The following is a 12705-nucleotide window of genomic DNA, read 5'->3' on the forward strand; positions in this document are numbered from 1 at the left end:
ATCAAAATCCACATCATCTGGATTTGATTCCTCACTCTGTGAGGGAGTAACTAACACCTGTTTCTCCAGTTCTTTCTGTCTAGTATAATACGGTTTCAACATGTTCACATGACATACCAGATAACCTTTCCTGCCCCTATGTGACATTCTTACTAGATAGTTCACCTGACAACCTTTTGTCAATTTGACAGGAACCACTAAACCTTGCTTTGAAGGGTTCTCCCCATCACTGGTAACAGTACTAACACGTCATCCCCTTGAGAAAATGTCCAAGTCTCAGAGATTTTTTCTGCCACCTGCTTCATTCTATTCAGCGCCCTCTTTCGGTGCTGTTTAGTTAACTCACCTACTTTATTTAGTCTCTCCCTCACCTATGATACATAATCTAAGTGTGAGATCTCCAACTTTGGTCCAATCAATTTTTCTTTAATTAATTTCAAAGAGCCTCTCACCATGACCAAATATTACCTCTAAGGGTGTGAACTGAAGCTTCATCTGGGGCATCTCTAATGGCAAACAATACAAATGGGATACCTATCCCAATCATTCGAGTAATCCTGACAGTATGCTCTCAACATGGTCTTCAAGGACTGATGCCACCTTTCTAAAACTCCCTGGGATTCAGGATGATACGCACTGGATCTGAAGTGCCGTATACCTCAGCTATCCATAATCTCCTTAAACAGCCTAGCAGTAAAAGTTGACCCTTGGTCCAACTGAATCCCTCTGGGTAGCCTATATCGTGTGAAGAAAGCTACTAACTCCTCTACTACCCATTATGCCTTGATAATCTGTAATGGAATTGCCTCTGGAAATCTGATGGACATATCCATTATGTTTAACAAGTACCGGATCCCACTTTTTGTTGTCCGGAGGGGACCTACACAATCAATTGTAACCCGCATGAAAGGTTCTTCAAATGCAGGAATTGACAACAAAGGTGCTGGTTTTATTACCACCTCTGGCTTACCTACCATTTGGCAAGTACAACACGTTTGTCAAAGGTTAACCACATCCTTGTTCATTCTAGGCCAATAACAATGCTTTTGTTCCATTGCCCGAGTCCTCTGTACTCCTAGGTGACCTCGCACAAATAGTTCACGTGCTACCCGTAATATCTCCTGTCTGTATGCTACTGGCAACATAATCTGGTGCACTCCTGCCCATTTCTCCTCTGCATTAACCTGCTGTGGTCTCCATTTCTGCCTTAGGATTCTGTCTTTCAGATAATAACCCTCAGGAATATTGTCTGTCTCCTTTTCAGAGCACACATCAACATATATATCTTTTATTGTCTTGTCTTGCTTTTGCAAGTCTCTTAGCCTTTCAGGAGTAAACACTTCTGTCTGACCCTCTTCCTGTTCAGGTTTTCCTGCACCATGACGTCAAACAAGGTATCCACTAACAACCTCAAATCCTTCAGCTTTCTTTTTACTTTTCGCTTCGTGCTGTGACTTATGATAGTGGGATATGGTTACTACACAGCCTGGGAAAATACCAGGATATTTGTTTTAGCTCCACAGTTTCTTGGTCTTCCTTGGGCTTCTTCACAAGGAGTGTCACTCCCATCTTAGATCCTGCCAAATCATTCCCAAGGACAAACTGAATTCCTGGAACTGATTCTGTCAATCACTCAGACTATAACTTCCCCAGACTTGAGTTGGCACTCCAACCTGATCTTACACAGGGGAACACTAAATTTCTGTCCATCTATTCCACAAATTACCACACTCTGGGGTAACAGATCAGAAAGCATGCATATTCGCTCATCTCTTACTATTTGCGACTAGTTAGATCCTGTATCTCTCAAAGTTATTATTTCTTGTCCTTCTCCCCCTGTTCTTTGAGTAAACTTTACCCAAAGATGATTAATTCTTTGTACAGATCAGGTACTAACTCCATACCCAGCCCCTGCCTAGACCGTGCACTCTCCTGCAGCTCGACTCTTCTTGGGGTTTCTTCTACCTTCACTAATGCCACTGGCTTGGCCTCTTTTACCACATCTTTTCCCACAGCGCCTTTCTTTAACGACCAGCACTGTGACTTTACATGTCCCACTTTACCACAGTGGAAACACCAGAGGCCTTTCACCTCCTTTCCACCCTCTTGGGTTTCTTTTTATTCGGTGGTAAATTCTTATCGGTGCTCTTTACTCTTGGTTTCGTAGTGTCTCTTGGTCTCTCCCAACTTCTATCCCTCACAGGAGGAAATTCTGGCCGGAAGCTTGCCTTATGCACCAACATGTACTCATCTTCTAATCTTGCTACCTTTCTCACTTCTTAAACTTTGTGTTCCGCCACATGAATTCTTACCACCTGGAAGTGAGTTTTTAAACTCCTCCAGCAGAATAATTTCTCTTCGCCCAAAAGGTCTTATCTATTTTCAAAGCACCCACCCACCGATCAAAACGACTATGTTTAATTCTTCTGAACTTAATAGAAGTCTGATTTGGTTCCTTCTTTGTGTTTCTGAACTGCTGTCTATATGCTTCTGGTACCAATTCATAAGCACTTAAAATAGCCTGTTTAATCTCTACATAATCTCTTGACCCCTCATCTGACAATACGGCAAATACCTCACTAGCTCTGCCTACAAGTTTGGTCTGAACGAGCATCACCCATAAATCCTCGAACCACTCCATCTGCTTAGCCAATTTTTCAAATGAAATCAAGGCGGCTCAACATCTTTCTCATCAAAGTGTGGCAGACTTGTGACATATTTCTATCACTACCTTCTCTTTTAATCTCCATCCTGTTAACTTGACTTTGCAACTTCAAGTTCAAATTCTCTGTTTTTGCACATCTAAGAACCTTCTCTCTCCCCTTATCTTCTAACTCATTTTTCCTCAATTGTAATTAAGGTTTTCTACCCCTACTGCACTTGTCTGTTTCTCTGACACACCTAAGTGTTTGAGTAATTCTCTGATAATTCCAGCTTTACTTTTGTCCTTGGTTAAACCCAAATCTAAATTGCTAATTCTAAAAGGATGGCCTTTTTCTTACCTTCTAAACTTTCTTGGCAAATCTGAGAATCATCTTCAAATCCCAGAACTCTCCAGCAATTTTAGGTGCCATTTCTCTCACTTTTAATTTAATCAACCACACGTCACGGAGATTAAACAAACTGTCTCACCTACGTTTTATTTAAAGATCTAAGACACTAATCTACAAGTGTTTAAATCTGCTGGGATCTTTCTTATCCTCCAAATCTATTCACATCTGTCTAAACCAGTTCAAATCATGGACGCGAGCCCCCAAACTATTACAACATGGGGTAAACCCTCCGCTTTTTTAAAAACTAGCAACACAAAAGATTTACCCCGCAAAATAATCTGTGAAAATTTGAGAGGTCAAGAACTATTTAAAGTAGAAATTAACAAATTTATTTCTTAAGGTATAACAGAGAATAATTAACTAACAACTATTTACAACTCCTTCCTCTAACCTGTTACCTTCCCCTCTGGAGTACTAGTCCAATAAACCCTTGATTAAGATTTACAAAACAAAACTTATCTCAAAACCAGGCAGCTTTCGGTTTTCTCTGTATTCCTGTCTTCTTTTCTTCTTCTTGAGGATTCTGCTTCACAGGTTACTGATCGATTAAGGTACCTTTGAGAGAGCTATTTTTCGGGCAGTCTTTTTACATGTTGGTGGCTTCGCAGTTCTCCTCTCAAATGTTCGATTTTCCCTGGTCTTATACTCCAAAACACTGGATTGTGTCATTGGCTTTTAAGATTGTCAATATACTCCATTCAAACTCGATTGGAGTTTGGTATTTTTTGGGGTATAATTTAAACTGATTGGCCTAATTCAAATCTGTTTTGTCATTTCCAGGCAATCAGCTACCCCAGTATCTGGAGCACACATTACATTGTATTTGACTAAGAACACTTGGTGCTGTCACTGCGAGCTTTTAAACTCTCTTAAAGGTACAATACACCCACATCTTCATAACACGGACAGCATCTGAGGAGGAGAATCGATGTTTCTGGCAAAAGCCCTTCATCAGCAATGCGCAGATCCTGGTGAAGGGCATTTCCCAAAATGTCGATCTCCTGCTCCTCAGATGCTACCTGACCTGCTGTGCTTTTCCAGCACACCACACTCAACTCCTTGTGACAGCTTAGAATCCCTGCAATGCACAGAGACTACTTAGCTCATCCAGTTTACATCAACCCTTGAGGGAGCATCCCAGCCAGACCCCCACCCTGCCCATGTAACCCTAAATTTACCGTGATTAATCCAGTTAGCCTGCACATCTCTCAACGTCAAGAGGCAATTTACATGGCCAATCCACCGAACCTGCACGTCTTTGGACTGCAAAGAAACTGGAGCATCCAACAGAAAATCATGTAGATGCAAGCAGAATGTGCAAAGTTCACATTGTCACCAGAGACTAGAATCATACCCTGCTCTCTGGTGCTGAGAGGCAGCAGTGCTAACCACCAATAAAGGTGCCATCTTTCAGCAGAAAGATTAAATCAAAATCCCACATGAAGGTAATTATAAAGGATTTCATGGCATTATTTTATATTTGTGGGTGCACATACCGCATATGCACTGCAGCATTTCAAGAAGGCAGCTTAACACTACATTCTGAAGAGAATTGGGGATAGACAATAAATACTGGCCAGCCAGCGACACACTCATCCCACAACAGAATATAAACAGAACAGGGGAGCTATCTGTAATATCTTGGGTAAATTACTGTTGGCCAACAAAGAGGTGACAAATTAGTGTTTGTGAACTTTCTCTGTGCAAATTCACTGTTGCATTTCATCATCATAGAATCACAGAATCCCTACAATGTGGAAACAGGCCATTCAGCCTATCAAGTCCACACACACCCTCTGAAGACCCACTCTATTCCTATAACCATGCAATTCCCATGGCTAATCCACCTCATCTGCAAATTCCAAGACATTATGGACAATTAACCATGTCCAATCAACCTAATCTGCAAATCTTTGGACTGTGGAAGGAAACTGGAGCACCTGGAGGAAACCCACGCAGACACAGGAGAATGTGCAAACGCCACACAGATAGTCACCCAAGGCTGGAATCGAACCAGAGTCCCGGGTGTTATAAGGCAGCAGTGCTAACTACTGAGCCACTGTGCTGCTTTACAATAAAGTAAGGACTATACTTCAAAAGAACTTTAATCGGTTAAAAGTGCATTGATGCCTTTCATTATCTCAAGCTACTGTAAAACTGTGTCTTACTTTAAGATAATAATCCTCGCAAAACAAAAATTCACTGAATGTATTTGGATCGGTCTTCCATAGTTGTGGTAAGGAACTTTATAATAAAATTCTTATATGGGATATGTGCATCACTCGGCCAGAATGTATTGTCCATCGGGAACTGCCTAGGTGAAGGTGATGATGAGATGCTTTCTTGAACCATTTGGAATGTAGGCTCACCTATGTTGCAAGGAGGGAATGCCATGAGTTTGACTCAGCAACAGTGAAGGAACCAGAATATATTTCCAAAGCAGGATGGAGGGGGCTTTGAGGGCACTTGCAGGTTGTAGCTATTACTCTTTTCCTTCTAAATGGTAATAGTTGAACATTTCCAAGAAGCCTTGGGGTGAATTTCTGCAATACATCTTGCAGATGGCACACACCGCTGAGTGAACTTGGTGCCAATAAACCAGGTTGCTTTGTCCTGGATGGTGTGAAGCTTCACTCATCCAGACAAATGGGAAGTACTTCACCACACTCCTGACTTGTGCCTTGTAATGGTAGGTAAGCTCTGGGGAGTCAGAAGGTGAGGCAGGTCGAAGTGCTTCCGAATTTCACTCTTGAAATATCTAGTTCTAATTTCTTGATCATGCTTCCTACACCTGGACTCCCAATTAGAAGTGATTCTCCCAATCTACCCTACGAACTCCCCACATCATCTTTAAAAATTTATCAAATTATCCTTTAATCTCCTAAATGCTAATGAATGCAATCTCAGTTTGTGTCATCTCTCTTCGTAACTTAACTCTTACAACCTAAATATCATTCTGGCAAACCAAACTGCACTCAGATGTTTTTTAAAATCCACATACGTAATGTTCACAGCAGAACTTGTGTCAAGATTCTTAAGTCCTTGGCATATTGGTGAGATTATGCTGAATTTAGTTAAATATTGCTGGAGTAGTGTACAGGTCGGAGTAAAACCTCTTTAGGAAGGATGTAAATGCACTGAAGAAAGAGGAGAAAACAAGTTGCGTCAGAGATGAGAAACTACAGTTATAAGAATAGATTGAAGAGGCTGGGACAGTTTCCTTTGGAGAAAAGTGAGGAGATAGAAGCTTCCAAATCAAAAGGAGTCTGGTCAGTGTCAATGAAGAGAAACATTCCCTCCGAGGGCGACACAGTGGCTCAGCACCATGGTCCCAGGTTCGATTCCAGCCTCAGGCAACTGTCTGTGTTGAGTTTGCACATTCTCCCAGTGTCTTTGCGAGTTTTCTCTGGGTGCTCCGGTTTCCTCCCACAGTCCAAAGATGTGCCGGTCAGTTGGAGTTGGCCATTCTAAAATTACCCATAGTGTTAGGTGCATTAGTCAGAGGGAAATGGGTCTGGGTGGGTTATTCTTCAGAGGATCAGTGTGGACTGGTTAGGCTGAAGGGCCTGTTTCCACACTGTAGGGAATCTAATCTAAAGTAAGAGGATTGACAGCCCAAGGGAGGGCTGGCAATGAATGGCAGAAGAACTAAACATTAAGCAAGAAAAATCTTTCCACACGGTGAGTAGGTAGATCCTGGAAGTGTTGCAAAGGTAGATACAATTCAGGCATTTCACAAGGGAATTAGATGACCATTTAAAATAGAACAACATTCAGGATGATGGAGAAAAGACAAGAGTTTGGTACCAAGCTGGAATAGTCAGAGAGCTAATGTAAATATCATGTGCCAAACGGCCTCCTTCTGCACCATAACAATTGTCATTCTGAGGTTTTCAAAGAATTCTCTTCAACTGATCAGGCACTTAAACACATTTGTCCATCAATATACAACAGTCTGCATTTTTCCACTGACTTAAGCAATCAGCAAACTTACCTGAAGTCCACCTCAGCCAGAGTTTCTAATAGCTCCGTCCTCACTAGCCAGTAAGAGTTATTCTTCAAGGTCAAGAGGTCAATCATGAGCTGCAAACCCAGCTCGCTGTAGCTGCTGTTGCAGAGGCTTGTGATACAGTGCTAGGAAGAAGGAAATCAGATGAAAACAACCATACTCATCGAGCCCAGGGCAAAATCTAAATTATACAAAGGTTCAGAGTTGGACAACAATACATCAAATTACAGTTTTAAAAATATTGTCATGGAAAGTGGGTGTCACTGGTTGGGCCACACTTATTACCCACCCAGAGTTGTCTTTGAGAAGATGGTGGTGAGCTGCTTTCATGAACAACTGCAGTCTATGTGCTGTAGTTATGACCACAGTACCATTAGGGAGGGAATTTTTGGATTATGACCCAGTGACACTGACGAAACAGCAACATCGTTCCAAGTTAGGATAGTATGTTTGCAGATGGTTACTCGAGATGATGGTTGTCAAGCGGTTTGAAGCTTGCTGTCTAATGCACCTTTGCATATTACTTTAAGCAACAAAGAATGGAGACCAGGAATAGGCAATTCAGCCCTTTGAGCCTTCGCTGCCATTTAATGCAATCATAGCTGATCTCATGTTGGCCTCAACTTCACTTCCCTGTCTGCTCCCATGACCTTTCAACCCATTACGAATTAAAAATCTGCCCATCCCCTCCTCAAACTTACTCAATGTTCCAGCATCGAGTTCACTCTATGTTAGTGGATTTCTAAGATTCACGAACCTTTCAGACATGTAATTTCTCGTCTGTTTTCAATCTGCTACCTCTTATCCTAAAACTATGAACTCTCGATGCAGGTATAGTTAGTTACAACATTTTAAAGATATTTGGACAGGGTACACAAGTAGCCAAGGTTTAGAGGGATACAGGCTAAGCACAGGCAAAAAGGGACTAGCTTAGTTTGGGAAACTTGGTCAGCATGGACAAGTCGAACCGAAGAGTCTGCTTCGTGCTGTACAAGTCTATGACTATGAGATTTCCTCTCAATCTGCAAAACTAGCCAGAGAATATATTTAAACTGCTCAATCTCTCTTCATAAGACAAACCTTGCATCTCTGGAACCAATCTAGTGAATCTCCTCTGAACCACTTCCAGTACAACTACATTCCTTAACTAAAGGGATCAAAACTGTATACAATACTCCAGATGCAGTTTCACTAGAAACCTTCTGTGTTGACGAGAGTTAGAGCATTCAATACACTATAGGGGTTACTTTCTTGTTTCTGGCTACAGGCCATTGTGAACACAATGGAAATCTGGAGGAACAACACCCATAATATTGCCATTACCTGAAATACTCATTTTAGAAATCATCAACGATCATCTTAAATGAAATTGTAAACACTATACGCTCAATTTGCCAACTTTACCAGGTAAAGATCACCACAGAAAAACAGATGGAAACCATCCTGCAGATGTATTTTCAAATGTCTGCTGATTTGCGATATTGTGGTTGAAGTTCTTTGGTGACCCACCAGGTGGCAGATTCATCCACCAAATGAAGACCAAAGCTGCTGAAAACCAACAGCTTGCCTATCAGAAGTACTGGGTGGGTGGACAGGTAAAGGAAGGAGGGAGGGGGGAAATGCACTAGTACAATTAGTCAGTTCTTCTATAACGCAATAATTGCATTTTTGTGCAACCCAACATTATGGAAAGATCACACTTTACAAACAATGCTTAAAGTGTTGGTGCTGTACAGCCAACATAGGTTTTATAAGTTTGCACTTTAGAAACAGCATCCCCAATTTGTCAACTGCATTACAGCAATTTGATTTGACGAAACACACTTTATAAACTGCCAAGGCAATAATCTCTGCAATTCTGGAATCAATGGGCATCAGTGGGCAAATCCTCCAGTGGTTAGAGTCATACCTGACATACAGGAAGATAGTCTTGGTTACTGGGGGTCAGTTATCTCAGCTCCATGACAACTCTGCAGGAGTTCCTCAGGTTAATGGCCTAGGCCCAACCATTTTGAGCTGTTTTATCTATGCCCTTCCCTCCATCATAAGGCCAGAAGTCGGGCATGTTTGCCAATAATCGCACAATGTTCAGCACCATTCACAACTCCATGGATACCAGAACAATCTATGTTCAAATGCAACAAGTTCTAGACAATTCCCAGATTTGGACTGACAAGTTGCAAGTAACACTTGAGTCATACAATGTCAGGCTATGACCATCACCAATAGCAGATAATCTAACTACCACCACTTGACATTCAATGGTGTTACCATCACTGAATTCCCCCATTATCAACATCCTAGGGGCTACCATTGAACAGAAACACCAATAAACACAGTAGCTACAACAGCAAGTCAGAAGAGAGGAATATTGTAGCAAGTAACTCACCTCTGAACTCACGAAAGCCAATCCATCATCTACAGGGCACAAGTCATGAGTGTGATGAAATAATGCCCACTTGCCTGGATGGGGACAGCTCCAACAATACACAAACACCTTGACGCCATCCAAGAGAAAGCAGCCTGCTTGATTGGCACCAGATCCACAAACATCACTCCTTCCACCATCCACACTCAATGGCATTACTATATACTATCTAGAAGATGCACTGCAGAAATTCACCAAATAACTTTAGACCTCATCTTCCAAACCTGTGACCACTTCCATCGAGACAGACAAGGGCAATAGATACATGGGAACACTACCTTCAAGTTCCTCTCCAAGCCACTCACCATCTGGATTTGGAAATACATTGTCATTCCTTCACTGTCACTGGATCAAAATCGTTGAATTCCCTCTCTAACTGCATTGTGGGTCAACCCACAGAAGGTGGACTGCAGCAGTTCAATAAGGAAACTCATCACCACCTTCTCAACAGCAACTAGGGATGGGTAATAAATGCTAGCCAGCCAGCAACGCCCACATCCTACATATGAGTTTTTAAAAAACATAATAGCCAAACAGCCTTGGCAGTTCAAGGCGACACTTTCTCCAAGGCAACTGGGAATGAACAATAAATGCTGGCACTTTAATGAATAGAACAGACAGAGAAGGTTCACTAGACTCATTCCTAGGACAAAGGGTTCATCTTATGAAGAAAGGCTTAACAGATTCAGCCTATATCCAGTGGAATTTAGAAGAATGAGAGGTGATTTAATTAAAACTTGTAAAAGGCATCTGGATAGGGTGGATTCCAGGATAATGTTTCCTTTGGTGGAGGATTAAAACTAAAATAAAGGTTCGATTGGTTCACTGTGCAAGATACTATAGCATAGTGATTATACAACCAGATAAGCACTCTCTAGGTCATGGCTAATTATCCACAAGTTGAATGCTCAATTTCCATCAGACAGCCTGAAAATAAAACTGGCATAAAGTTAAGTACAGAGTATGACAGTACAGAGATGAACACAGACATGTACCCGGACTGCAGCACAAGCCAGTTTGCAGGTTACAGATGATTTATCCTTCAATGTTTTCTGAAGTAAAGGCACACAATCCTCCAACGAGACGCCATGTCCTGAAAATAAAGAAAAAGGAACAGGTCTCTTACATTTTAGGAAGAAGGGTTTTAATAATTTGCACTTATTAGCTTTTATCACAATTCCAAGCAGTTGTAGGAAGGAAATTTCAGGAGGGTGATTAAACGTGTGCCTGTACAGTTAAGTTTTCAAAGAGCTTTTGATGGAAGAGAAAGTGTAGCAAAGTGAAGGGGTACAGAGAGAGACGTCAGGAGCTGAATAAATCATTTCACGACCAGTGGTACAGAGGACCAACAGTGCCCAAAGCTCTCTACCTCTGGGGTTTCTCACATTTTTGTGTCTGAATACTAGGATGATGTCAGTTTGTATGAAGGGGCATAACTACAAATTGAGGGGTGATAGGTTTAAGACAGATGTCAAAGGCAGGTTCTTTACTCAGAGTGGTAAGGGTGTGGAACGCCCTACCTGCTAATGTAGGCAACTCAGCCACATTAGGGAGATTTAAACAATCCTTGGATAAGCACATGGATGATGAGGAGATAGTGTAGGGGGACGAGCTGAGAATAGTTCACAGGTCAGCGCAACATCAAGGGCTGAAGAGCCAGTTCTGCGTTGTATTGTTCTATGTTCTATGAACCTGAAGATTGATTGATTAAAATTGAATTGATTCATTGCGAATGCATCATACATCTCCCAGAATGGTAGAAGAAAAACTAGAAGTACAGTTAAGACCATAAGGTACAGGAGGAGAATTAGGCCTTTTAGTCCATCAAGTCTACTTCACTATTCTGATTTGTTTCTCAAACCCATTCTCCTGCCTTCTCCCCATAATCCTTGATTCCGTTGCTAGCAAAGAACCTGTCTTATATACAATCAATGACGTGGCTTCCACAGTCTCCTGCAGCAATGCATTCTGCAGATCAGGCTAAAGAAATGTCGCATTTCTGTTCTAAAGGGTTCTAAAGGCCCCTTCACTCCAATGCTGTGCCTTTGAGTCACAGTCTTTCCTACTAGTGGAAACATCCTCTCCGCGATCACGCTACCCAAGCCGGAGTTCTCAAAGTTTCAAATGAGAACACCCCCTCATCCTTCTAAACTCGGGAATTTAGACAGAGTCCTCAGCGGCTCATCATTTGACAAGCCGTTCATTCCCAGAATCGTTCTTGTAAACTTTGTCTATTATTCCTCCAATGCCAGCAGATGACCACAGGATCTTGATTAGATGGGCCAATGGGCTGAGGAGTGGCAGATGGAGTTTAATTCAGATAAATGCGAGGTGCTGCATTTTGGGAAAGTAAATCTTAGCAAGACTTATATATTTAATGGTAAGGTCCTAGGGAGTGTTGCTGAACAAAGAGACCTTGGAATGCAGGTTCATAGCTCCTTGAAAGTGGAGTTGCAGGTAGATAGGATAATGAAGGCGGCATTTGGTATGCTTTCCTTTATTGGTCAGAGTATTGAGTACAGGAGTTGGGAGGTCATGTTGCAGCTGTACAGGACATTGGTTCAGCCACTGTTGGAATATTGCGTGCAATTCCGGTCTCCTTCCTATTGGAAAGATGTTGTAAAACTTGAAAGGGTTCAGAAAAGATTTACAAGGATGTTGCCAGAGTTGGAGGATTTGAGCTATAGGGAGGCTGAACAGGATGGGGCTGTTTTCCCTGGAGCGTCGGAGACTGAGGGGTGACCTTATAGAGGTTTTAAAAAATTATGAAGGGCATGGATAGGATAAATAGACAAAGTCTTTTCCCTGGGGTGGGGGGAGTCCATAGGTTTAGGGTGAGAGGGGAAAGATATAAAAGGGACCTAAGGGGCAACTTTTTCACGCAGAGGGTGGTATATATATGGAATGAAGTGATGAAGGAGAGTACAATTGCAACATTTAAAAGGCATCTGGATGGGTATACGAATAGGAAGGGTTTGGAGGGATATGGGCCAGGTGCTGGCAAGTGGGACTTGATTGGGTTGGGATATCTGGTTAGCATGGGTGAGTTGGACCAAAGGACCAAATGCTATACATTTCTATGATTCTATGTAGTTCTCTAGATACAGGTCCCAAAACTACTCTCAACATTCCAAATGCGGTCTGACTAGAGACTTGTACTGCTTAGGATGTATATCTCAGCTCTTATATTTAGCCCTCGAAATGGATCCTGACAT

The 12705-nt window shown here is 41.9% G+C and overlaps 1 protein-coding gene across 16 annotated transcripts in view; it reads right to left on the minus strand.

The window, feature by feature from the left end:
* Positions 1–12705, minus strand: part of htt (huntingtin) — a 295347-nt gene that overhangs the window by 182542 nt on the left and 100100 nt on the right. For all 16 annotated transcript variants that reach the window (XR_015751247.1, XR_015751248.1, XM_087974297.1 and 13 more), the window contains 2 exons: positions 10486–10583; positions 7048–7187 (listed from right to left, as the gene is read on the minus strand). Coding sequence is in view for 14 of the 16 variants with exons in the window: in XM_087974297.1 (XP_087830423.1) it covers positions 7048–7187; positions 10486–10583 (238 nt within the window). In the remaining 2 variants the exon portion in view is untranslated. The remainder of the gene's footprint in view (positions 1–7047; positions 7188–10485; positions 10584–12705) is intronic.

This window comes from Chiloscyllium plagiosum, unplaced genomic scaffold, assembly GCF_037043375.1.
Source record: "Chiloscyllium plagiosum isolate Xiang-an unplaced genomic scaffold, Cpla_swu_hap1 HiC_scaffold_2, whole genome shotgun sequence".
NCBI lineage: Eukaryota > Metazoa > Chordata > Chondrichthyes > Orectolobiformes > Hemiscylliidae > Chiloscyllium > Chiloscyllium plagiosum.